The sequence below is a fragment of the Panthera leo genome, chromosome D1, assembly GCF_018350215.1.
Source record: "Panthera leo isolate Ple1 chromosome D1, P.leo_Ple1_pat1.1, whole genome shotgun sequence".
NCBI lineage: Eukaryota > Metazoa > Chordata > Mammalia > Carnivora > Felidae > Panthera > Panthera leo.
Window position 1 is genome coordinate 64,523,472 of NC_056688.1, and position 26,663 is coordinate 64,550,134.

At 48.5% G+C, this 26,663-nt stretch overlaps 1 protein-coding gene across 5 annotated transcripts in view; it reads left to right on the forward strand.

Moving 5' to 3' along the window:
• Positions 1 to 26,663, forward strand: part of PPFIBP2 (PPFIA binding protein 2) — a 145,339-nt gene that overhangs the window by 11,928 nt on the left and 106,748 nt on the right. For all 5 annotated transcript variants that reach the window (XM_042904368.1, XM_042904371.1, XM_042904370.1 and 2 more), the window contains exon 2: positions 19,805 to 19,901. In XM_042904368.1, the coding sequence (XP_042760302.1) occupies positions 19,838 to 19,901 (64 nt within the window). In that variant the 5' untranslated portion in view covers positions 19,805 to 19,837. The remainder of the gene's footprint in view (positions 1 to 19,804; positions 19,902 to 26,663) is intronic.

The following is a 26,663-nucleotide window of genomic DNA, read 5'->3' on the forward strand; positions in this document are numbered from 1 at the left end:
GGTGCCTGAGAGACCCTGGTGGAATGGCTGAGAAAGCTGCCAAGGGGCTCTAAGAGTAAGCACAAGATCAATGGGACACTTTCTGCTCTGGAAGACTTGGTGGCCTGGACCTTTCTGTCCAATACTGCTAGAGAATCACAGAAAGTTTGGAGCACGTGTGCTGTGTTTGTAGCCCCAGGCTCTGCCTAACTGGGGGCTGGCTCCAGGGGATTTGGTAACTTCTCAAAGGGAGTCAGTGTCATATATTTTTTCCCCTAACCCCAGCAGTTAGGGCCTGATAAGAGGTCTTGGCCAAGTCCATCTTCTGGAATAGTGCACTTAGGGACATGTTCTCTGAGAGGAGAGAGGCAACGTGTTACAAATCTACTGGGCCGGGCACTGAGCGGGGTGGTTTACTCTGTCCTCTCTTGTAACCCTCCCACCAGCCCTGTGTGAAGCAGGTATTATTATCTCTGTTACATAGTAACCAGAGAGGTTAATATCTATTACCCAAGATCAAAAACTAACCCAGCTCTAAGGAGCAAAGCCAGGATTTAAACGCAAGTCTGACTGCAAAGCTTGGACTCATTCTACTGCCTCCCCCTGCTCCTCTCCTTCCTCAGGGGCATGGGAAGGAGTGCAGGAGCTAGGAGTTCGGAACAGGGGTGGCAGGGGGCAGGAGGGATCTCCTGTTGGTACTTACTTCCCCTGCTGTGGGTCCTTTCTACCCTTTCACTATGAATCTGAGAAACTGCTGGGGGATCTCCCATGGGAAATAACCCTGCTCTATGGACAAGAAGTGAGAAATATGGAGAGAGGCCCCCAGGAGCAATTGCAGGCGCTCCCACCACCCGGGGATCAGACCGACTGACTTCCAGGAGCGAGACCTCTTGGGCACCCGGAGAAGGGAATTCTCTAGCTGGCTTGTCTTTGGTCTGCAGGAGTATGTGTGCAATGGCAGATTCCTGGATCACTTTTCTCAGGAAAACCCCCACATCACTCTGGCCTAAGTGCTGTCAGGGGCAAATGTCTTGTGATAGGTGAGCTGAGATTAGTGCCCTGGGCCTTGCCCTCCTTCCCCCCATCACACGCTGGAGTTCTTGAGTTGGGTTGAAGAGGAGACAGCTGGGCCCAGGGCACTTAGCTCCTTGAATGCAGCTTAAGAGCCGGTCAGCTGCCACGTCTCAGAGTTTCCTCCTTGAAGCCCAACAAAGTCTGGCCTTGATCCCTGGTCATGTCCCATTTGGAGCTGACTTGCAAAGATAGATAAAGGACTATGAGGAACTGTCCCTACCTGGATGTTGTTTAAGTCTTCCTTAGACTGACAGGGATGGGCAACAGGGCCCCACATCTCTGGGGAGAAGGCCCTGTGTCTGCAGGTTAGTGTGTCCGGGATCAGACCGGGGTGGGTCCTAGCTTGTTAGCCCTGCCATAACAACACACACAGATTAGCTGGACTGAATGACAGAAATGTGTTGTCTCTCAGGCGGGAGGCTGGAAGTCCAAGATCAAGGTGTCGGTGGGCTTGGTTTCCTCTGAGGCCTCTGTCTTTGACTTGTAAATGGTCATCTCCCCGTGTCCTCACATGGTCTTCCCTCTGTACCCATACGTGTCCTTATGAGAACACCAGTCATGTTGGATTAGGGTCCACCCCCATGACCTTGTTTTAACTTAATTATCTCTTTAAAGAGTATGCTTCTAAAGATAGTCACCTTCTAAGGTACTGGGTGTTGGGACTTCAACATACGAATTTGGGGAGGGGGATACACTTTGGCCTGTGACAGGATGTTTCCCAAATCCTCAGTGAACAAGCCTCCATGTCCTGGTGAGGTAAGAGAGGCAGTCACTGCCAGTCCTGCCGAGGCACCAGGAGAGGAAGGTAGGCCCAACGCAGTCAGTGCAGGAGGCTTGATTGGCCTTGTCCAAAGGCTCAGCCCTGAAAAGTCCAGGCCAGGCAGTTCCCTTGTAGTCTAGGCTCTCTAGCAGCAGTGGGTTCTGTGTGCCGTCTTCATCTGCCTCCCATGTGGTCCTCAGGCCTCCAGTGAAGACAGAGCTGCTAATACCCTACTAATGAAAACCCTCCAGCCCAGGCCTACAGAGGAAGCCCCTTTCTCCTGACAGAGGCAGGAGCCAGGCTGTCCTTGCCAGTGCACACAGCCTGCCTTTAGGGAAATTCCCTGGTCTCTTACTGGTCTAAACGTTTTCCCCCCCAGTGCAAAAAGAAAACTGTTGCATCGATTCAAAATTAAACTGTTTGACAAGTGTTGAAATGAAGCCTCAAAAGACAGAATAAACTTTGATTAATCCAGTTAGTATTTACCTAAAGCCTGCCAAATTCTGGGGTCTGTGCTCCCCCCGAGCCAGCTTGGGAGGCACATAGGAGGTATCCAGCTACAGGCTACAGTTATGTATGAGGCCCCTGAACTAGATGATAGAGAAAACTCGCCAATTCAGATGTTTTTTTTTCTTGTTGCTTAGCATTGTAAAATAATAGAATAAGTGGAAATGCCTGGTTTTATCATCTGTTAGGGGAAGTTACATTCTCTTCTCCCGTCAGTCCTATGGAAATCTACCTGCATTCACCACTTGTCCCTAGGTCGTGCCAGGGCCAAGCACGGTCAAGTCATTCTTACAGCAGAGCTCCTTCACCTCTGAGGATTAGTCCGTGAAGAGGGGGTCTCGTGTACAGAGAAAGTGAGAGGGGAGAGGCTGCCATGGACGACTTCCCACCTTTATTCAGAAAGTTGGCCAAGCTCGCTCGCGCTCTTTCTCACATGCCCCTCCTCCTTTTGCCCTCCACTCAGTGCACACACCTAACATCTTTCATCAGCTAGCATATACTGAGTGTCTACCTGTGTGTCGGGTTCACGGCTGGGCTCTGAGGATGGGAAGGTGAATAGAACATACTCCTTGCTCTCAAGCATTTTAATTTAGAAGAGGAGACAGACATATCGAGGACTTGGACAACCAGAGCTGTAAGCAAGTTGATGCAGGTGAGTACCAAGTATGGCAGAAGCAGAGAGGAAGAGCCAGCCAGCACCTTCAGGCACTGGGGGGTGATGGTGTCAGGAAAGGCTTCCTTGGGTCGGTACATTTGGATAAGGTCTTAGAATGGGTGAGATTTAAAAGTATAGCTGGAGAAAAGCACCCCAAACAGAGGAATAGGGAAATCCTTCAGTTATTTAGGGAGTAGGAGCTGGTTCAGTGAGGTTGAACTAAGAGTGTGGTGAGAAGTGCAGCTGGGAAGGTGGATCTTATAAGAGGGCTTAGATGGCTGAGCTAAGGAATACAGCTTTGTTCCTGAACCAATGGGGAACCATGGAGGGTTTGGGAGCAGAGGAGTAATGCCTTGGGAAAGGTGGGTTGGACAAGAGTCATCCAGAAGTAGGAAGCCTAGAGGAGGCAGCTTTGGCAATCAGGGAGAGGGTGGAGGCAGGGTGGAGAGATGATAAGGGTCTGAAGGAGAGTGAGCTGAGCCTTTGGTCATTTGGTCAGGTGTTAGGATCTACAGAGAGCCTGAATGGCACTGTACAAGAAGCGCCATTTGTGTCACTAGGAATTGAGGTTCAAACCCCAGTTCTGGTTCTCTTGATCCCCAGCAAGGAAAGGTGGAATCCTGTGCCCCCCTCTGGAAAAGCTCAGATCCCTAAGTGCTGGATTTAAAAAACAAACAAACAAACACAAGGAAACCTTTGTTATAAAAATAATTCAAACACACACAAAAGTAGAAGAAATCATATAATGAATCAATTTACTTATCAACCAGCTTCAACCATAAGCCCTTGCTGGTTATATTTTTAGGGGATATTTTTTGTGATGAAGCTTCTTGAAAGTATTCATGTTGAGGCTACATTTAAAGCATATTTCTCTGAGTCTGTCTGTCATCAGGTTGAGGCACTGAAATGACTTGATGTCTGTTTGTTCCTCCTTGAAGGTGAGATTGTGCATGTGTGTGTGTTCTCTGCTGTGAGAAGGGCAGTGAGGGCAGCCTTCTTTGTGTTCTGGGGCTGAGGAAAGACACTTCTAGCAGTGCCCATCAGCGGGTAAGGTTCTGTCTGCCAGGGGGCAGGTGAGGTGTGGACATGGGAGAGAGTGGAGGCATGGATGGCCTTCGGGGGGCAGTTTTCAGGGTTGGACACCCTCATTATCCACTCACTGAAGGATGCCTGTGGCCTGAGAGCCTGGTCTCTGCTGAGAAAATTGACAAGACTAATCTATAAACTAAATAGCAATGAACTAATTCACTCTGGCGGGCATTGCCCAGTGGCCACAGCACAAACACCTGTCCTCCTAGACTGCCCTCCTGGCATTTCCCACAGGTGGACTACAGGGTCATCTGCAGGTTGCTGGGGATCCAGGTTCCCTGACAGAGGGCACTGTGTGGATGGTAGGGGTCACCCAAGCTGCTGTGGGACCTCCTTGCTAGTGATGAGTACTCATACCTCCAGAGATGATGTACTGGTCACCAGTGTGCCATACAGACCAACACAGACCAGTCCTATGGCCACTGCCACTTCATCCTTCACTGAGTGACCCAGGTTGGTGCACGTTTGATAATTATTTGTACTGCGTAAGCGCTGTCTGGTTTTAGCACCAACTGAAAAGTAAGACCAAGAATCAGACAGATGGAGACTAACATATCAGCTCTGGGGCTAATAAAGATGTTGAGAATGGCCAGTAGGGTTCCCAGTGCATCCCTTTCCTTACCTGGCATATCTACCTAGGCCAGAGATCTGGAACAAGGCAGCTCTGGAAAAAGAGAGGGAAGGGTGGAGTTTCCTTCCCCCATTCCCTCAATCAGATACTTAGCGGTCCAAGAAAGAGGATGTCAGCCCCTGTTGGATATCCCCATGGCAACATGAAACAACCAAAACGGAGGTGTGAGCAAGTTGTGGGTCAGCAGAGATGCTCTTAGACAAGTAGGGGTAGGGATGCTGTCATAAAGGAAGGAGAATCACCTTGAAGAATTAGTTTCGATGGATAGAGACTAGAGAAGGGACCATTATTTTGAGGGGACAGCATGAGAAAGACACTGCAAAATGAGAATGCCTTCCTATGGCTGGAGTGTCAAGAAATCAGAAGGGTACAGTTGGAAGTGGCCAGGCTTGGTGAGGAAGTGCTGCAGAGTGGTTAAAAATATGACCTTGGAGTTGTACTGCCCGGGTTCAATCTCATCTCCACTGCTTCCAGGATGTGTGATTTGAGCAGTCGTTTAACCTCTGCAAGTTTCAGTTTCCTTGTCTGTAAAATTTGGATAACAATAGTTTATAAATATTGAGGTATGAGACACACATAAATATTTAGCTCAGTGCAGAATGAATGTTTAAGAAATGGCAGCCGTTAGTATTACCATCATGTGTCCAGGACAATTTGGGGTAAGCTAACAGATGCTTAGATGCCAGACTCATGAGCTTGGATTGCTGTGGGAGAGGCCAGGTGAGAGAAGGCCCTCCAAGGCCTAGGTTCAGACACCTGAACACAACTGGGCCTGCTGTGGGAGGGATGATATGGAGCAGCGCCTCCCTGCCCAGAGCAATCCACAGGGGCCTGTCTGCTGTTTGAAGGCAAGGGCGGGTCACGGGGGAACGCATAGTGTGCAGGTCAAGCAGGCCAGGAGCTACCAAGAGAGAGCAGGACCATGCTGAGAGAGTTTCTGATCATGCTCAATCTCTGGGGCTGCTAAGAAATAGCCAGAAAGCTGAAGAGCATTTGAATGCTTTGGTCTGGAGCTTACAAAAGTAGTCTAGTGTTACGAGTTGTGAATATGGAGGTGAAGTATGGATTGTCCAGGGAGAGACTGTAGAAGAAACAGGAAGAGAGCTGAGCACAGGGATGGTGAGTGGAAGCTGAGACATAGGACATTTAGTGAAGGAAGAGGATCTGGAAGAACCCAGAGAGCTTTTTGTCCCAGATGCCAAAGGAGGAGAGCATCTCATGGGGTTTTGTGTGGATGAGATGCCAAGGAAAGCAATCCTAGCCAACACTGACTGATTGCCAGTCTAAGTGCTTTACTTGTATGAACTCCTGTAACCTTCACAACCACCTTTGAGACAGGTGCTTAAGTTATCCTCATCTGACAGATGAGGAAGCAGAGGCACAGGAGACCCCTGGCCAGGGAGCATTAGAGACGGGGTCTGACCACAGTCCGGCTCTACAGCTCAGCTTGTGCTTTAAGCCCACCCTTTGCTGCCTCTCACAGGAGTAAGAATGGATATAGCTTGGGGGGTGGGGGGCAGTAGCATCAAGGCACAAAAATGGAGATCTAATGGCAGCAGGCCTGGAGAGAACAGGAGGAGGTGAGAGCTTTGGTAGGGAAGCCAAGGAGAAACATGAGGTGGTGGCTGAAGGAAGGGTTTGAGGAGAACAGAGGCTTTGATATTTGTGTGGTCCAGAGGAAGGAGTAGGAGAGGGGGCAGAGGCACAGTCAGTGTAGAGAGGACACCACTGAGAGCCTGGGCCACAGTGGTACTAGATTAGGGGAGGTCTTAGGAGGCCAGAAGGGGAGTTGAGGGATTAGGTTTCTCACCAAAGAAAGATGTGTGGTAGTTTGCCGAGGAGAGTCTGGTAGGAAGGATGCACCAGATTAAAGATCTAGGTGCAGGAAGATCTGGTGGAGCTGAAGCTCCTGAACTTGCCTTCTCAGGCAGGGGGAGATGGGGTGAACAGTGACCCGGTGGCATGAGCTGTGGAGGTGGCTGGAGGGAGGTGGGCAGGTCTCAGGGAATGATCTTGTGTGCTGACTGCTGACATACATCAGGCCCCTGCAGTAGGGGGCCCATCCCTGCTGTCCAGGGGTGTTGAAAGGGGAAATGGAGTCAGAGGAGAGTGTGGGAAGGTTCCTAAGGTGGGCAGTGGAAGGGACAGCCTGCCATGGCCCGGTCCTCGGGGAGGGGGAATTCTGAGTGAGCTTCCCTGAGAAGGTCCTAGCATCCTGCTGCATTATTGCTGGTAAAGGACAGGCAGCTTCCAGGTAGATTCCTTCAGTGACTCCCATTGCCTGATGGGTAAAAGCCAAGTTCTAGAGAGACCACTCATAAGCTGGTCCTGGCCTCATTTGCTGTCATTCTTTCCCAGTCCTCTGGTCACACCAAGCTGTATGCATTCACGAGCATGCATGCACATGCACGTACACACACCTGTCCCCCAACATACTTTAGGATATGTACACTCCTTACTCCGTTTGCAGTGCATTCACATTTCTGCGTGCTGCCCATCAGAGATACTACACTTGCTCCCTGAAACTTTCTGGGATTGCCCATACTTGCACTGGTCACTCCTTCCTCCTGCCGCTCAGCTTCCTGAACATGAGGTCACATGGTTGTGACCCTGAACATGCTCAGCTTCCCTCTCCCGGGAGTATACCGGGTGCTGTATTGTTGCATACGTGTCTTTCTGGAATCACAGGGCAATCTATGGTGCCCGGCACCTACCAGCTTCCCCTCGACTGATCCTCACTTGTATGAGTGGGTGACACACTGAGCCTTATTACCCATAAAATGATGAGCAAATGGTCAATTTTCAAAACTCAGCTTCTCTTTGAAAGTAATTTCTGTGTGATATTTTACATGTTGCTTGCTTACTGAGCTAGTGACATTGTAATATTGCCATTAGCACTAAATTGCTATCTGAACTTAATTTTAGGGATGATGGGAATTTCAGGGAAATGATGCTTTTCTTCTCACAAAGGAATACCTTGATGACTTTAAAATTAGACCATTAACTTATCCATTTCTGAAGTCGAAGTTGGTAAAGCCAAAGTTTGTTGGCTCTGCCTTATAGATCCCAGATAGAGGCCCAGTTCTACATGGACCCTTCACATTCTAATTGATGTGGATGAGCAACGAAAGCATTTTGACCCTTGGAAGATAAAGAAGAAGCATTCATTCATTTCCTCTTAGCATCGACTCCAGGGTTTTACAGATGATGCGGGGCAAATAGTGTTTGTTAAATAGATAAATTTAGATAAATAGATAAAAATATATACATTGATTTTTAGGAGTCATGCATCTTTTATGACAGTTTCCTGTCCCATGTTTTCTTTTTTCAAGTAAAATATGATCTTGTAACAGCTGAAGGGGGTCAGGGCAGTGCACAGAATCCCCATGAAGACACTGTATGAAGGGGAGAAGTTAGCAGTGTCTTGGCCCCTGGTGTTTTGAGCCCTGTTTGTTTGGACATGGAAGCCAGCTTCCTGTTTCCCACCGTTCACTGCTCTGAGCAAGTCTGCAGAACAAGGCAGTATGGTGGGGACAGCAAGCAGGGACTTAGGTGACAGACACATTGGACTCCATGGAAAGACTTTCAGCAACCATGTGACCTCAGGCAGTGTCTTAACATCTTTATGTCTTAGTTGCCTCTTTTGTAAAATGGGGCTGATAATTATAATACATCCCACACAGGATGGCCAGGAAGATTAAATGAGGAAATGAGGATGGAGTCTTTTCACAGGGGCTGCTGCTTCTGGCACAGGCAGCTTTTTGCACACAGGTGGAAACCGCACGGGCAGGAGGTAGCGTGCCATCATCTGATGTCCTGTGGATGGTGGTAGTGGCAGGGCAGGCAGAGAGATCTCCGAGCATGTGAGGTGTTGTGGCTGCGGCGTGGTCATTCACATCCCAGCCTGGAAGGGGATGCTCATTTGTGTTTACTCCCTGGACTTGATGTTTCCGAGACTCTCAGAAGGAAGCAAGAGAACCTTCCGCCCGAGTTCTCTAAGTGGCTGCAGTGAGCCCCACTGTAGTGAAGACACAGACATACTTGTTGTAAACACAGTGTTAAGAGGCACGTTGATGGGGGCTTGGTGATACTCTGTCCCCTGGACACCGTCTGGCTCCCCAGCTCCTTCTTCCCAAAGGCAGAGATTCGGGCCTGGCTGTCTGCCCGTCAATCCCTCTCCTACTTGGAGTGTCTGCATTGCTTGTCTTCGGAGATCTGCCCGGACTCTCCTCCTCAGGCCTGGGTTGAGGCCCATGGCCCTGGTCACTGAGATTGCTGTGGGCTCTTCACCACGACAAGCCCTTGGTTGGGGAAAAGGACCAGCTTGGGGGCAAAATGTTAAGAGCAGAAATGGGTGGTGAGAACAGCCAGAGGAAGGTGAAACAAGTGTTTAAAAATCTTAAGCAAAGACCTGGAAGGAAACCCAACATCAGGTCTTCAGTGTTCCCGAAGCCCAGAAGGTCAGATGTGCTGCTTGGGTGTGAGCCACGACACCCTCACGCTCTCTCATACCCGTTTCCTGGCCAGACCCCGTGCTCCTCCTTCTGGGCTGGGCTCCTGTGTCTCATGCTCATATCTTTGAGGGTGGTGCTTCTCTTAAAAAGCTTGCCATTCCCAGCAAGAGGGAGGATGTCGGCCCTGATCCTGAGTCCCGGGGACACCTAAGCTGGGAGGAAGTCCCTGGAGGTGAGGTGTCTGTACCTGATGCTACTCACTGCATTCTTCGGAGGAGGGAGTTGAGCTCTGTGGCCTATTCCCTTGCTACGATTGCGTGTTGGTGGGAGAGCTTTTTGGGGTCACGGAGCCTTGCTTGACGGGCTGTGGTTTGATGAGAAGGGCTTGAGCTCTTTGGGTAAGAGCTTAAGTGGAAGCATCTGGGTTTGGATGTGCCAAAGGAGGCTGGTGGAGGAGCAGTGACATGTGACAGGAGTTGGGCCAGGTTTTCAATGGAAGGGGCAGAAAGAAAAAGGACTCCTTCCAGCAGGTTCGGTGGAGCTGGGCTCCAGCACAAATGTTCTTAGGGATCTATTGGAACTGGCCCCGCAGGGAGTGGCTGGGAATGCCCAGTGCACACAGCTCACTAACCTGGCACAGTGGGAAAGAGACGCTTAGCAAGAAATACTGCCTTCGTCCCCCGCTGGCCCCGGCACTGCCAGCCTGTGCCTCAGCTTAGCGCCCCGTGAGCGGTTCTGGCACACCTCAGCCCCCCGGCCTCAGCTTAACTGGCTGACTAAACACAGCAGCCTGATCTGGGATATTTAGGTGGGAATGAGAAGCCTGTGTGTGAAAAATATGTTTGAAGCTGAAAGCGTCAAACAAATGTTTGCTATCAGACATGACTGATACTGTGATTAGAGCAGTGCAAGTTAAGTGGCTTTTTCTACCTTCAAAGGCTTTCTTCTGTTTCTCCTGTGCAGTTTTACTTAGGCTACTTCAGCTTCTATTCATTGACAAAAGAAATCAAGGCCCCGCCTCTTCGCTTTTATTAGACTCCGATATTCACTGATGGCATTCCGTAATTCTGATGGCAGCTTCCTTGGCATCCTGGCCCCTCTGTCCTGCTCCAACCCCTCTCCTGTGACAGGACGTCTCTGTGTCCCCTGATCTCTCCTGATGGAAAGTCAATGCCTGTAGCCTTGTCCTTCAGTCCTGATACAAAGCCAGTGTCTGCCGGGCCCTGCCGTTGCCCTGAGGCCATGCGTGCTGCTTTACTGCATCGGCAGGCCCTTCCATCTGGGGACAAAGTCCTCCAGACTGGACAGGACCTCAGGCCTCAGGGCCTCCTGGGGCCCCTGTCACCCACAGGAGCCTCTCAACTTCCAGTTTAGACCAGTGACCTCTTCATTTTTTCCATTTTCTCCTTTTTGGAATGGGAATGTCTATCCACACATGCTCTGAGCCAGGTCCGGGGCTGAACTCTGGGCTTTGGAGACTGGCTCTGCCCACAAAAAACTTAACATTCAGACGAAGTAGTCGCACATATTGAGTAGCCAGCGCTCTAGAGAGTTCCAGGCGCTGTCCAGGAAGTCTGTCATGGGCATGAAGAGGGGGACTGAGTTGGAGCAGTCATTTCATGGGGGGGATGGGAGGGGATCCCTAGAATGATGATATTGGAGCTGGACCTTGAATGAGGAGTAGGAATTGACCAGGGGGAAGGGAGGTCTTGGGCTAAAACATTGCATGTTGGCGGGGGTGGGGGAGCTCACAGCAAAAGCAGGTGGGGTGAAATGGTTAGTGCTCGGGGCCAATGGGGCCAAGTGCGGCTGAGACAATTATTGTTGCTGTGGTTGTGAACTCCCACCCAGCTTTATGCAAAGGACTTCTACACACATTATCTCCCTGACTCTCCGTAACCTCACGATGTGTATATTTTCCCCTGCCCTTTGTAAATAGGGAAAACGAAGCTCAGTGATGTTGAGGAACTTGTCCAAGGACCTAGCCCATGACAAGAAGAATGTGGGCCCAAATGCAGCCTGACTAGAGAGCGAATGCTCTTGACTACCTCATGGGTCCTTCACTTTGTCTCTGGGGTATGAGGTGGTGAACGGTTGTACAGGTGCTGGAGTGCCTTGGTTAGGTTTGTGAAATAGACCCATGCTCTTGGCAGCAGGGTGGAGCATGAGGGCTGTGTGGGGGTGAGGCTGTAGGCAGGCAAGGCAGTCAAAAAGCCATTGTGGTCGTTCAGACGGGAGATGATATGTGGCTTGAAGCAGGGTGGAAGATGAGTGGACAGATGTGAGAGCAGGTGATGAGGGAGACTTTGCTGGATGTGGGTGAGAGGCCAGAAGGCCCCGGGAAACTCCCAGGTTTCTGGCTTGGCAACTGTGGTGGCGTCACCAAAGTGGGTGGGGGAGCATACTGGGGAAGACCATCTTTTGGGGCCCACCAAGTGTGAGGGCGTGGAGAGGGAGGTGGGCATCAACTATGTGGGGAGGCGGCGCTGCACCTGGCTTTAGTTTCCTACTGACAATGAATAGTTGTGAATCTGTGGGAGTGTCCTCAGGATTTACTGAACGGGGCTGCCCTCAGGGGCTGAGACACAGGGAAGAGTTGCAGGGGAGATGGCTGCGCGCTGCTGTTTTCCTCCCTTTCCTAAAAAAATAAAGAGATGAGGAGACCACCTTTAGGTGGGCAGGATCAAGTTTGGTTTCCTGGAGGAATTATCTTGAAGAGAAGATGGGAATTTAGCAAAGAAAGCTGCTGGGTTGGGTATACAGCAGGAAAGCAATTGGTGCAGTCAATTAACGAACAATTAGAATCTGTCCACTGAGGACAAGACATTTGGTTGGGATGGGTGGAGGTTTGCCTGAGGGCTAGGATGGAAGTTAAAATTGCAACCCAGTAGGTTGAGTCCATGTGGTAAAGGGCATGAAGTGTAGGGGCTGATGGATGGTGAGCCTCCGAGACTTTTCTAAGCAGAAAAGTGCCTGAGCTGTGTTTGCATTCTCTCATTGGCTCCTCAGCTTTTTTCTCCTTTTAAGTTTATTTATTTTTGAGAGACACGGAGAGAATGAGCAGGGGTGGGGCAGAGAGAGAGAATCCCAAGCAGGCTTTGGTCAGCACAAAGCCTGATGCAGGGCTCAAACCCATAAATCGCCAGATCATGATCTGAGTCGAAACCAAGAGTTGGACGCTCAACTGACTGAGCGACCCAGGTGTCCCTCAGATTTTTTCAGTATCAGAATCACCAGAGGAGCTAGGTCAGGTTACAAAGGTCAGGCATCTGTGCTTGACTGGCTCTCCAGGTGACTCTGATGAACACCAGTGTTTGAGGACCACTGAGTTAGGTGAATCTTCAGTGCAAGGTGGGTGGACAGGGGTGCCTGGAGGCAGGCAGCCAGTTAGGAGGCTCTTGTAAGAGTCTAGGGTGAGGTAATGTGGGGACAGGTGAGGCTGTGGGAGCAGATGAGATCACCAGCAGTGAGCACTGGGCAAGAAGATGGTTTCTGGTCTGACTCAGCAGCACTTGGCTCCCCTGATTGCTTCCTTCTCCATCCTGAACCCTCTGTTTGGCTTCTAGGGCAGCACTTTCTCAATTCTCCTGGCTGCTCCCCCTTAGTCCCCTTTGTTGGTTCTTCTTCCTGATGGCTGCGTTGTAGTGTTCCAGAGAGTTCTGGGGCCTCTTGCTTTTCTTTTCCCTTTTCATTCTTTCTTCCTTCCTTCCTTTCTCCCTCCCTCCCTCCCTTCTTTCCTTTCCTTTCCTTTCCTTTCCTTCCTCTCTCTGTCTCTGTCTCTGTCTCTGTCTCTGTCTCTCTTTCTCTGCACTACTTAGGTTACTTCATGCAGTTGTTTTAAATTCCATATCCATACAAATGGCTCCCAAATTCTCTCCACCCAAACTTCCCTCCCAACATTAGACTCATATTTCCAGTGTATCTTCCTAGGTGTCCTTAGGCATCTTAAACTGAACATTTCCAAAACCAGTCTCCTGATGACCCCTTCCCCTGCCTCAATGGTTTCTTCTGCAGTCCCTCCAACTCTCCCAGAGACTCAGGGCAAAAACCTTATAGTAATTCTGATTCCTCTCTCCCATGTCCACTCCATCAGTATAGTTTACCGGCTTTGCCTTCAACATATATCAAGAATGAGAACATTTACCACCATTATTCTGGTCCAAGCTACCTTCATCTCATGCCTGGTTTTCCTGTGTTCACTGATGCACTGCACCCCCACCAGCCCTGTTCATTTTCAGCCATAGTGTTCCTTTTTAACAAGGTATGTTAGATCCTCCTGTGCTCAAAACCCTCCAGTGGGTTCCCGTTTCAGAGGCAAAGTGGAAGAACGGTGTGCATCCTCAGGCAAGCTGCCCAATTTTTTGCTCATCAGCAAAGTGAGAGGATTCCTAAGTGGCACATGGGGATTACGTGAGACAGTGTTGGAGAAACTCCCAGCAAGTAGCTAACAGACACCTGCCCGAGAGGAGGAAGGAGCATGGAGTCTCTACTCTCTGCCAGGCACACTGCACATATTACTTTTTAAGTGTTTTGATTTTGATCACTACTATACATCTACACAATTTAAACAGTGAAATAATTGTATACGATTTGTTAAAACAGCTGTTGTCTCCCTGCCTACCCAACCCCATTGCTCTTCCTCAGAAGCAGCCACTTTACATTTCTTAGTATTTTTATCCATATTGCTGGGGGAAAAAATGCTTGTTCTGCTGCTTTATTAATTGTTTTCAGTTGTCATTATCTAGTGACTTCTGAGTGCCCACTCCAGGAGGTGAGGAATCTGCTCCCTTTCCAGCCCCACCTCCACTGCCCACAACCACTTTTCATCTCTCTCCCGACCCCATGCTGCCCCTGCAGTTCCGGTTAGATTGCTACGAGGTGTTTCACTGTAAGGTTCATGGTTACTTTTACTTTTTGGTTTCCATGCAGTTCTTTTGTCATTGGCTTGAGTTTCAACTTTCTTGTCATTGAATTAAACAAATTCCTCCCCATATATAAATCTCTTTGGGTGTTCTGAAGCATGAGGTGTCCTGTTAATTTCGTGTTGCTGGAGAAATCTCTCCCAGAGCTTTCGGAAGCTCTCCAACATGGACCAGCTGTCCTTTTATGTTTGCTGCAGAGCTGTTGCCCTGGCATCTCCCTTATCTCTGCTAGCATATTCTCAGTGTCCCTGTGGGTTTATGTCTTTCAAAATAAATTTCTCGACTGTTGTTTCAGTGGGTAGCTAATTTAGATGTTTGGGTTCAATCTGCTGTATTTACCTGAGGTCTATCTTGTTTACTTTCACTGGTAGCAATGAGATTGGTTTTATCCTGATACAGATGAGACTGTTGAGTCTGAGAGGGGTTAAATAACTTGTCTAAAGATCCACAGTCATTATGCAGCAGAATGCATGTTTTAACTCCAGACTGTGTTCCTTTTTCCTTTGTCCTTTGAAAAGAAAGGTGTTCTTGACTGATATGGGATGTGATTGAAAATTTAGGCTCCGCCATCAGTTTCCCTTGTGTCTTTTTCCATCTTCATTTTTTCTTAATACTGAAAATGGCTTTCTTGCTCTCTTATCCCAAAGAGATAAATTTCCTATATCCTTCTAAGAAGCTGTCTCCCAAGCAGAGGCATAGCAAGAGGGATTTCTTAAAATAACTGTTTAAGAGTGTTCTGGTTTATGGGCAATCTGTAAATTATGGGGAAAAGGCTTTGGTTGGTTGTGATAACACAACACTTCTTTACCACCTGATGGCCATTTGCAGAAGGAGGAGGTGTGTGATGAGTCCAAAGTTTGGTGGTGGTGGGTTCTTGGCTCAGGGTTCATTCTTCAGGCCTTGCCTTCTAGTTGGGGACACTGTCCCCACCCTACCCCACCCCCATCCCTTCATCTGGACGGAGCCGCCAAGGAATCCGATCCCAGATCTGGCTCAGTTGTGTCCATGGCACAGGAGACCCTGAAGGAGCAGGGGTACCAGGGACTCTGGATCTGTTCCTGATTCCTTCTCTGGTCCTGGCCAGTGCCAGCCTGCCCGAAACACTTGCAGCTCTAACCACTTTTACTAAAGGAAAAGTACTTTATAAAATGGAATGGAAGCTGGCAATTCAGTGTGGGTGGGATAAGTCAAGGCTACTTGCCCAAGACTTATCTGAATCAACAGTTCCTGCCTACTTCTGATTCTACTTTGCTGAACATGAAAGCTTAATGCACTATCTAAATCACGGCTTGCCTGAGAGTGCATCAGATAACGGGTGGCTAATTGAGGCTCACTTTCTAAATTTCAGAACCCTAATCCTACACCCTTATCAACTTCGAGGTGCCAAACTGACCTTTGCGTGGTGCAATTCATGTGGCTATGACGTCTGTCACCAGATGCTGTCATTCTGAAACAAGACAGTTCCTCTCTATAGCTACAGGGTCATTTTCTGTCTGGCTGGTGGCAAAGAGGGTAAAGCTCTATGTTGGTGGGACATCATCTCAGATAGGAGGATGACAGCATCTAGAGAGGCCTGTAGGTGAAGGGAAGGGTGAATGGTGAATGGGCTACACTTTTTCTTAACATTCCCGGTTTCTTTTTGTAGCTAAGCGTGAGCTAGTCACTTGGTAAGAAGAGAAGCCTTCCTGTTCCTTCACCATCAAATGCAGGGCTCTGTTAATAGTCCAGGTGTCCAGAGAGAATGAAAACTGGTTGGGGCCACAACAGCTGTCACTGTACTAAGCTCCTTAAGAGCCATGTCATTCTCTGCCTGCTCCTCTCCTTCCTGGGCTGGGGGCACCTCCCCCCGCCCCCAGGGAGTCCCCCAGGCACACTATCTCTTGCCCCAGCATCCACGCTGTGACAGGCCCCTGGCTGGCTGCTATAGCTCCCCTCTCATTGGTAGAGAACATGATTTCACTTCCACTCCCCACCACCTGCTTAGAAGTTGCTCTGCTTTTCGCTTGTGCCTTTGGGGTGCTTCTGGAATCTGACTCTCTCCCGGCCCCTTTGGGTCATTGCCTCTTCACCTAGCTTCTCTCCAGGAGGCCTCCAGGCATTCAACTTCTGGAGCTTCGTGCACGTAAGCTCCACATCCCTGATGAACCCAGGCTCCCAGTGGAGGTGCTGTGCCCCTGCAGGGATGAACAGACACTGAATGTGGTGTGTGACATGTGTGCCTCTGAGGCTCCAACCTCCCTGAGGGCAATGATTGTCCCATCGTGTGTTAATGACAGGAGCTCTAACCTCAACAGTGGTCAGAGGAGAAAATGCCTACTAGGTGCCAGAATAGGAATGGTTGGTGACCTTGTGGCTTCCCTGTTCTGAGAGTGTCTGTGCTCACAGATGGGGGCCTGAGGCCTCACATTGATGGCATGTTTGGCCCTTCAAAAGTCTCTCTGTACCCCATGCCACTGACACCTCACAGCTGCCCTGTGACAGAAGCTGGCAGGGCCCCTTCTTACAGGTGTCCTGCCATCACCTGAGACCCAGCAGGTCTGGAACTGAGCTCATCAGCTGCCCTAAGCAGGTCTGGCTTCTGAGCACTCACAACCTTACCGGCCCCGGGCTCCTGGGTTTTAAATATGATACACCTTTGACTCATGTGTCACTTCACACCACCTCCCATGGGTCCACCCAACCTGCTCTTTGCCAAGTACAAACTCATCCCTGGGCAGAAGGCCTGTGGGCCTCCTCTTATGGCCCTTCTGTTGCAGGGGGTTGTAGCCTGGACCCTCCAGGCTTGGCACCTTCTAACTGTCCTCTCCCTTCTACCCTGGTAGTAAGGCCCCAAATGGGGCCTGCCTATTAAAATACGAGATCTTCTTAAAGATCTGATATGTTTACATCTGAGGCCACTTGGTTTGTTGTGCACTGGCAGTGGGTGTGATTCCCAAGCTCCTCTTATTAATTGCCCTCGTTACACTTATGTGAATTCTGTGAAAGGTTTTGACTCATCATGAGCAGCTGGATGCTCTGGTGTAATCTCATCAACCACTTTGATATTTGCCAATTACATCCTGCCCTTACATGCTTCTCCACCCTTCCATCCCCTCTGCCTGGAATAGCATTCTCCCCCTTATCTTCTGGGAAAACTTCTACTCATCCTTCAAGACCCAGAGAAACTGCATACCGGCCTCTATCAGCTTACCCCATACTGTGTCATCGTTAATTTGTTTATACTTTTGTCTTCACTAGACTGCATGGTCCGTGGGGACAGAGACTAGGTCTGATTTGTCAATATCTCCCCAGTACCCAGCACAGCAGGGTTCGGGGAATGTGGGTGAAAGGGATCTATCAATTTATTCACAAGTATTCACTCATAAGCTTCCTTGTGCCAGGCACTGTGCTGGGCACTGGGCATATAGGGGTGAACAAGGCAGACAGGGCCCCACTGCCTCCATGGAGAGGGTGAGCAAGGCCAGTTGGCAAGCATACAAGTATACGGACGAGATACTTTGGAACTGCTGCACTTGGAAGGGGCTGCTATAGATGGAGGTGTGCAGGGAAGGCCTGTCTCAGATGACACATGGGAGCTGACACCCGGAAGATGAGAATAAATGAGCCATGCAGAGAGCTGGGAAAGCGAGCTCAGGGCTGAGTGGATAGCAGGTGTGAAGTTTCAGAAGAAGACATGGTCTTGGAGTATCGGCAGGGGGAGGGGGGTGGCGCACAGAAAGGAGGCCAATGCTGTTGGAACATGACCAATGGAGAGAGCAATATGGGGTTGGCCTGGCCGGATCCTACACTGTCTCTTTTGAAGGTCCCAGTGAGTGAGCAGTGTGGACTTCTCCTTAGGAGTAGTGGGAAGTCCTCAGAGGGAACTATTTCAGACCTTTAATATCTCTGAACAGGTGGGAATGTGTGGATTATTGACCTGCAATAATTGTGTGTGATTGTGTGCCCTTTTCCTGCTACCTCTACTCTCATCCCCCAAACCCCCAAGCTTACTTCTATTCAGCCCATGAGATCTGCACATGTTTGGGGTCTCTAGTGGCCTGGGCTGCTCTTCTCAGCAGTGGCAGCTCTGTCCCTTGCTGCAGCCTCCTGTAGTAGCTCCTGCCACAGCCTTGAGGTGCTGATGAGGCTCCCACCCCCTCTGCAGGCTCCCGTTCTCATGCCCCTGCATTGATTGTGCAATGGCCCTTGGACTGCCGAGGCTCAGTGCCTGTTCCCAGACCTTCCTTGGCCTTTGCTCCTATGAATCACTGCCCTCCCTCTCCATACAAATAGTTGCTTATCTCTCTTTGCCATGCCTACCTCCTCCAGGGGAGCCAGCCTCTTGGACTTACCTGGGTTCTCTGTTCCTGAGCCTACCTCATTTAGTTTAAAGTCTCTCATCCAGTGCACTGTCCTGGCACAAATACATCCTGAGATCGTTGCCTCACTTCAAAAACAAAAACAAAAACAGCTAACATATGTTGAGCACTCACTATCTGTAAGGAAATGTACTGAGTACTTTCTATGAAATATTAATTCCTCATTTCATCATGACATCAACCTGGTGTGTTAAGTGCTGGTATTATCCACATGTTACAGATGAGGATACTGAGGCTCAGAGATCACATAGTAAATGGTAGAGCAGGGTTTGAACCCAGTCTATTTTAACAGCTACTGCCTGGTATAGTCCAATGTGGTTCTTTGTAGTCCTAAAATCTTTATCCATACCATCTCCAAAGCCACTTCTCTGTGGCTGCTCACTTTCCTTTCTTCCCTTTGAAAGTCCAACATCAACAGGGGACAGGAGCCGAGACCCCCAGGACCCTCTGTTTCCTGACCCGGGCCATCCTTGGGTAGAGGAGCCAGGCCGGTTCTCCACAGCACTTATGCCCGTTGGACACATGCACAGGCTTTGCTGAAGGAGCAAACAACAGCTCCTGCCTGCCATTTATAGGTGTGAACTAGGGATTACAAATACAGTTGTCGCTCCCTGCCACCAGGGAGTGGGTGGGAAGCAATAAAACGAGAAGAGGCTGCAGGAAGACAGTTTAGCTGAAAGACCGTTCGTTCGTAGAGGCAGCGTTGTCCAGAGATAGAACCAATTGCCATCTCCGTTAGACGGGAGACTCAGCCTGGGGGGAGGGTGGCCTTTGTGTCCTGGGAGAAGCTCTTCAGTCCTGGGGAGGTGGGATGCTGCACTTTGCGTGGTGTTGGGTAGTCTAGAACTAAGATGGTGAGAGGAATTTTCCAGGTTCCTGGGACGGAGCTCTCCCCACAACAGTGTGTCCGCTAGGCCAGGCACTTTTGACCATCCAGGAAAGTGGCAGCCGAGGACTCTCGGCCTGGATCACACCTACCCGACGAAGGCGTTGCAGGTGCGGGACAGATGCGGCTCTAAGACAAACGTGCCTCCTGAGACTCCTGACGCCCGCTTGCTGCAGGGCACGTCCTCACTGAGTCCCTTTATCCAACTCGTAAGGGAGATTCCCCCGTGCTGGCTGCAGCTTCTGGAACCTGGGACTATAATGGCGGCTCTTAATCTCAGATGTGAATGGGATAGTGTGCTAAAGCTGCGGGAGACGGATCACTTGCGCCAGGAGGGAGAGGCTCTAGAGACGGCAGAACCGGAGGGTGGCCGGCTCGGATTCTTGCTAGAGAGGCCCACGTGATGTTGAAAGAGGAGGGTTTGCGGTCTTGCCTGCGTAATGTGGGCCTCTCTGCAACTTTTCCTTTGTCCTGTGCTTGAACTTTCAGTAAGACAAGAAGAAGACTGAGGGGAGAGGAGCCATGGCTTCGGATGCCAGTCACGTGCTAGAAGCTGCCCTGGAGCAAATGGACGGGATCATTGCAGGTACGGTCAGGGGGTCAGGGGGTCCCAACAACTGATGGCTCGTCCTCTACACCTCAAAGACTGTTTTCTCTCATTCCACCTTTCTTTCTGGCACAGCGAGAAGCCCCTCGGTTGATTTATTTGATTTTATTGTGCATGCCGTCTCTTTTTTTGAGTTCAGACTTGTGGAACACCTTGATCCCTGGCATGAGGTTAGGTCTCTGCCGAGGCAGTGTGGGTGTGCCATACGTTAGCACACTTTGGCTCCTGGCCGAGAGGCAGTTTGGGTGCATTAAGATTGTTTTTACTGTAAATTTGTCCGAGGTTTTACTGTAAATTTGTCAGAGTACAACTTGGCCTATCACAGGTGAGCTGAGACAAAACTCAGAGTCTGGAGACCTTGGTGCCTCATGCGGGTGTCCACTCCCTTCCCCAGCTGGTCTCCAGTGTGCTTGGGAATCAGGAGGCAGTTTGGTATGGATTCACCTCCTCACCTAAAGAATGTTCCTTATGCCATATTGTTTCTTACCTGTTTGGCCATTGTTTGACTTCAGGTCCACATTAGCCATTTAAGAATAGTCCCCAGAAAAGATCCGATGAAACTGATTTTGGAAAGGAGCACCAGTGGGCTGTTTGGGCTGATTAACTCTTTGATGGTGGTGGGGTGGGGGGAACCCAAGCCCGTACTGATTACAATAAACCTCTCATTGAAAATCTTTCTGGAAGGCTCCAAGGTCCTCTTTCTGCCCTGACCAGATGACAAGTCAGGGGCCTTATTTGCTGACTGGCCATGCTTCTTTGAGACTTTGCTCCTCTCTGTGCAGAGCTGCGGCTGGAGGAGTTCGGGGACGAGGGCTTGGGCTGAGTGTGGCTAAAGCCTAGGATGTGCATGGGCACTGGACACCGCCCCTTGCCGGGCAATTGCTTTTCCTTCCACCCTGTGAGGACAGTCTGATTCACCGAGGGTTGTGGGTGTTGGCACCTGGGTGGGAGAGGCTGTGTGTTGAAGCTTCTTCACGTTCTTGGTGGCGCTGTAACATGTCCTAGCTGTCATCTGTCAGGCTCCTCATTTCTCAGTGAACATAAGAGCTCTTGAGAGGCCTGATAATGTTCTGCTTCTCCAAGGCTCTACAGATTGGGATGTCCTGTTCTAGGTTAGGGCCTCCAAAACCCCCTTGAAAGGAAACAGTCAAGAGTGCGGATTTCCTAGCAGTCCTTGTAGAGTCTCATCTGGAAGCCATCAGGGGCTCATGTGCAGTGGGATCAGAGCCACAGGGTCAGGCCCTCCGACCTCAAAGCTCTTGGATGGCTGTGAAAGCTGAATGGACACCTTCTAAAGAAGACAGCTGGTGTGGGGCCAGTCCTGCTTCCTGCCTCCTAATTTCTCCACATTGGCATTCCTAAAATGATGAAGCCTCTAGCAAAATACGCTGTCTCTGAGAGAGCAGCATGTGACCATCAGGGCTTTGCCTTAACCCAGGATCTGCTGGTGAGGATCTGGGATGGACAAAGAGGAAGGGCCCTGGGACTGGGTGGTACAGAACCCAGGAGGCCCATCCCCCTGCATTTCCAGCACAAACTGCTCCCTCCTTCTCTTTCCTTCATCATCCACACTGGCTGCTTCCTTCTAGAAGGGCTCCTTGGGCAGCTGTGCCTGGAACAGTCTACATTCTAAGGCATTCTTTGCAGATTGGTCAGGAGAAACACCTGCAGACAGACTTCTTGGATCAAATCCTGCCTCTACAACACCCTATTTACCTGACTGTGCCTCAGTTTCCTCACATTTAAAATGGGAATAATCATAGTACCCTCCTTAGAAGGTTGCTATGCTTACATGCATAAGGTGCTGAGAACAGTGCCTGGCACGTAGTAAGCCCTATAAAATGTTAACTTTTGAGAAATTAATGAGGGATTAAAAAAATCTTTATTATGTTACGTCTTTAGAGACATGTTAGAGTTCTTATTTATTCAGGGCCTTGTTTCACCCATTTGTGTTTTGTGTTTTTCATTGCATAAGGCTTGTGCGGGCCTTGCTAGACTCGCCTGGGATTTGCAAGATTAATGCATGGTCTTCTGAGTGGTCTCTGTGCTGTTGCCCCTGTTGGTGGCACTGTAACATGTCCTAGCTGTTATCTGTCAGGCTCCTGGCCCTTTTTACCCTCTGTCTCCCACAAAGCAGCAGAGCCATCCTTGAAACTCACTTCAAACCACAGATTCCTCTCTCCAAAGCTTGTCAATGGCTTCCCATCTCAGGATAAAATCTGAAGTCCTCAGCAGACCCAGCCCTTCCATACATGATCTGGTCTTTGACTGCAAGTATGGCCACACCTCCTACCACTTTCCTCCTGGCTTATCTCCCTTTAGCCCACACACTGGCTGTCTCAGGACCTTTGTGCGTGCTGCCCCCTTAGCTGGAATGCCATCCTCCAGATACCCTCAGATATGATCGCTGCTGAAATGTCACCACATCACAGAGGTCCCCCCTGACCCTCTCTAATTAGCATCTTTTCCTCCCACCACTCTGTCCTCATATCCTGTTTATATTTCTTTATAGCACTTTTCACCACCTGACCTATTACATTCACATTTGCCTCCCCGTGTGTATCGTCAGCCTCCCACACCAGATTGTAAGTTTCATGGGGACAGAGGCTTTGCTGCTCCATCCCTAGTGCCTCCGTTGGTCCGCAGCACATATTAGGTGTTTAATAAGTATTTGTCACATACACGTTTTATTTACTTTTGTGAATAGGCTCTCCTTTTTAGGGCGCAGTTGTTAGTTTATATATATATATATCCTTTTACCTGTGTACTGAACTTCATTTATTCTTTTCTTGGTACCTTTCACTGATTATTCTGGAATAACAAAGCGCTAATTGTTTTTTTTTTTTGAAGATTCAGTGATTGGCATGTCTGTGAACCATCTCTCAAGTAATAATTGGCTCACACAGACATTTGACAGGAGCTATTTGGCAGATAATTGAACATTGAAGTAATTAGTGCATGTCTGGAGGGTATATATTCTATGCCATTTGTGATGAAAAGAATGATAATTATTGAATACCTTTGTGCAGGATACTCTTCTGCAAGATTATTAATACCCTCCTCATATTCAAGGTGGTTGGCCCAAACTAGATCTAAGAGCTTAAGAGTTTTTGTGGTTGTGGGGCACCTGGGTGCCTCATTCAGTTAAACATCGGACTTCAGCTCAGGTCATGATCTCTCGGCTCGTGACTTCGAGCCCCTCATTAGGCTCTGTGCTGACAGCTCAGAGCCTGGAGCCTGCTTCGGATTCTGTGTCTCCCTCTCTCTCTGCTCCTCCCTGGCTTGCACTCTGTCTGTCTCTCTCCCTCTCAAAAGTAAATAAACGTTTTAAAAAATTTTTTCTAAAAAGAGATTTTATGCTTGTTAATGTGGAGTAGGGAGTTAGACCGTTGAGGTTTGAATTCCAGCTCAGTCACTTAGGACTGGCCGTGGGATCTTTAGGCAGATTGTTTAATCCCTCTGAGCTCAGTTTCCTCATATATAAAATAGTGATAATTGTACCTATCTCATATTATTGGGAGGATTCAATTAATGGAGGTAAGGCACTTAGTGCTCAGTTGGTATAAGTTAGTTTGTTTTGTTGAGGTTAGCACTGACATTATGATTTTTACCACGTAGGGTCGCAGTGCTGGATTTCCAGTCTAGGGCCATCTGAGTTTCTTCTGGGCTGCTTTCATGCCTGCACTGGTTTTATGATGCTGTGTAGCGGAGTTCTGGGGGCTCTGTGAAGCCATTTGAGAGAAAAGTTACCTGGGAACGGGGTCCGGTTCAGTTCTTGCTCCTGGTCCCCTAGCCAGAGTGACTTTGCTCTCTTCTCTCTCAGACGCATGAGACTTCCAAGTGAGGGTTCCTCTGCTGAAAGGGTGGCAGCTAAGAGAAAATTTGAAAACTGTGGTATCACATCATGATGCCACAAATCCTGCAGAAATGACATTTCTCTGTGAACATTTAAATCGTCCTTTCTGTATTTCTATTCACCTATTAATTTGAAGTCGAATGGTGTCACGTGATGCCAATACTACCAAAACACAATTGCTTTTGCATCCATTAAGTTGCTCAAATGAGCACCCAAGGACTGTGTTCTCTCACTTTCTGAAAACACAGTTACCACTTTATTTCAATGGAAGAAACTTTTGTAGGCTTCCTGCACACCCCATATCGCAAGCATTTATGCAAAAACAACATGGATTCCTCCTAAAAGGACAGTTCCTTCAACAATGATGATTCTTAGGCACAACACTATATGACAAGAGATTTCCCTTTATTAATTACTCTGGAGTATGCTAGGCTCAGGTTCACTTTCCAAAACTCCTTCCTAGAAGAGTATACTTAGGGCATGTGATCTCAGTATTTATGTAAGTAGGTCTTTAATGGGGAAAAAAGAATATTCTCCTTCCTCCAAATCAATGTAAACAATGCAAACACTACAGGAGATTATCACTACTGTAAACAACCAGGCCAGAAATACCCTGAGAGGACATCCTGATGCACAAGTGTCAAATTTACTTGTCTCCGAGCCGTGGTGTGGTGACCCTTATCTCAGGGCACTTGGTGGCTCTGGAGGTGTGAGGAAAAGAAATCCCTTGCCAGCAGAAACAGGACCATTAAATGAAACTCCTTACATGGTTGAATTTTTGAAACCCGAATGGGTGTTTCCTGGGTATGACTGTGCTTGATTGGAGCCCTAAAATTCTGTGCCAGAAAGTTGGAAGGAGGTGACTGAAAGACCCCAGAACCCTTGTTAAAAATGATGTTTCTAGTACAAAAGACCACTGTTGTAGCTTCCGGTACAATGTTAACCTTTGCTCTTGCTCCTGATTAATCCCTGTGATTCGGCCCACAAATAATACTATAATTGAATTACACTGTTGACTATTGAAATTGAACCACATATTGCTTAAGTACATTGCCCTGCATGACCCAGGGCAACTGCCACATATGCTCATTTTGCATCTGGCTTAATTTGTGGGCTGACAGGTTCAGTGGCTGCTCTGGGAGGCCATTTCTGCAGTAGTACAAAGAAGCCCATGGTCATAACACAGATGGCCACTCATTCCTCTTCACCATAGCAGGGGGTCGTTCATGCAGTCATCTGCAAGCTGTACCCATCGATGAGGAAGAGTTAAAAGGGGCCCGTTTTGTGACAGTTTTAAAAAGAGGTTGCTCTGGGCCTTGCTGTGAACTCTGATTAGTGTCTGGTGTTTCTTTCTTTCTTTCTTTCTTTCTTTCTTTCTTTCTTTCTTTCTTTTTTTTTAAGATTTAGATTTGGGGTAGAGTAAGTTCTGGTCAAGACTGAGATTATTCACTTTGACTGATGAATGGCTGTGGCATTGAAGGCTGCTGATCAGTCCATGCTCTGCACATGCTCAGTTAACTGGTCTGGTCCAGGTCCTCTCTGAGGTAGATCGGCATATAGCAGTCATGAGTAAGGGGGTGGGAGAACCTAACCTTGCCTGCTTCCCACTCAAGATTCAGGTGGAGAGCACTGTGCTCTGATTCTGACCTGGAGACGGTCAGAGTGGAAGTTTGGAGGTGACCAGGGGCCTGAGCTATCAAGACCATCTATCCTTTGTGTAAAGAGGTCGGAATGGCCCATGGTGGCAAGCACTGTTCAACAACCATCGTTTGGATTTTTCCCCTTGCTACAGAGCACTCCTCCCCTCCTTCAGGGCTGCACAGCCTCATTTTCTGTTCCCCGAAAGAGTCTGAGTAAAACTGGAATTCTCACTTGTTCCTTAAATACCTGCTCTAGTTGTAGGTATCGGAACTGACATACAAAACCATGTAGCCTGGTATTTTCTCCTTGAAAGATTTCCTGTTTTTAATGGTTAGAAACAGGTTTTAACTTCTTAGTTGAGTTTTGGCAAGTTGCATTTTTCTAAAAATTTGTGCATTTTACTAAGATCTTTCATTTTGTTAGCATAAGCATGGCTGTCATATTTTTTAAAGATCTGCTATACCTGTTGTGTATTCCTAATAGTGCTTCATTATGCCCTCTATTTTTTGATCAGTCTTACCCAGGGTTATCTTTATTATTATTATTTTCAAAGAACTGACTTTGCTGATGACTTTCCATCGTATGTGTGTGGCATGTTTATTATTTATTCTGTAAATACATAAATATGTATATGTATTAGTCCAGGTTGTCCAGAGAAACAAAATCAATAGTGTGTGTGTGTGTGTGTGTGTGTGTGTGTGTGTGTGCACGTGCGTGCATGTCTGTGTGTATGTGTGCCTGTCCATGTGTGTTTAGAGAAAGAGATCTCTGAGAGAAAGGTTGGTTGACTGATTGATTTTAAGGAATTGACTCACCTGATTATGAGAGCTAGCAAGTTCAGTCTCTCCAGGATAGGCCAGCAGGCCAGAGACCCAGGGAAGAGCCAATGTTGCAGTTCCAGACTGCAGGCCAGCTGCTGGCAGAATTCCTTCTTCTTCCAGGGAGATCTGTCCTTTTCCGTTATGACCTTTCACCAATTTGATGTTATGGAGAGCAATCTGCATTAGATACAACCTACTAGTTTCAATGTTAATCTTGGCTAAAAAATACCTTCACAAACATCTAGACTAAGGTTTGGCCAAATACTGGGGTACTCTGGCCTAGCCAAGTTGACACATGAAATTAACCACCACAGTATATGTGAATAAATATGCATTCTGTATCTATACTTAATATATATTCATATTTAACTTACTTGAATGGTTTTTGTCATTTTCTTCTCTGCTTACCTAAATGTATCTATT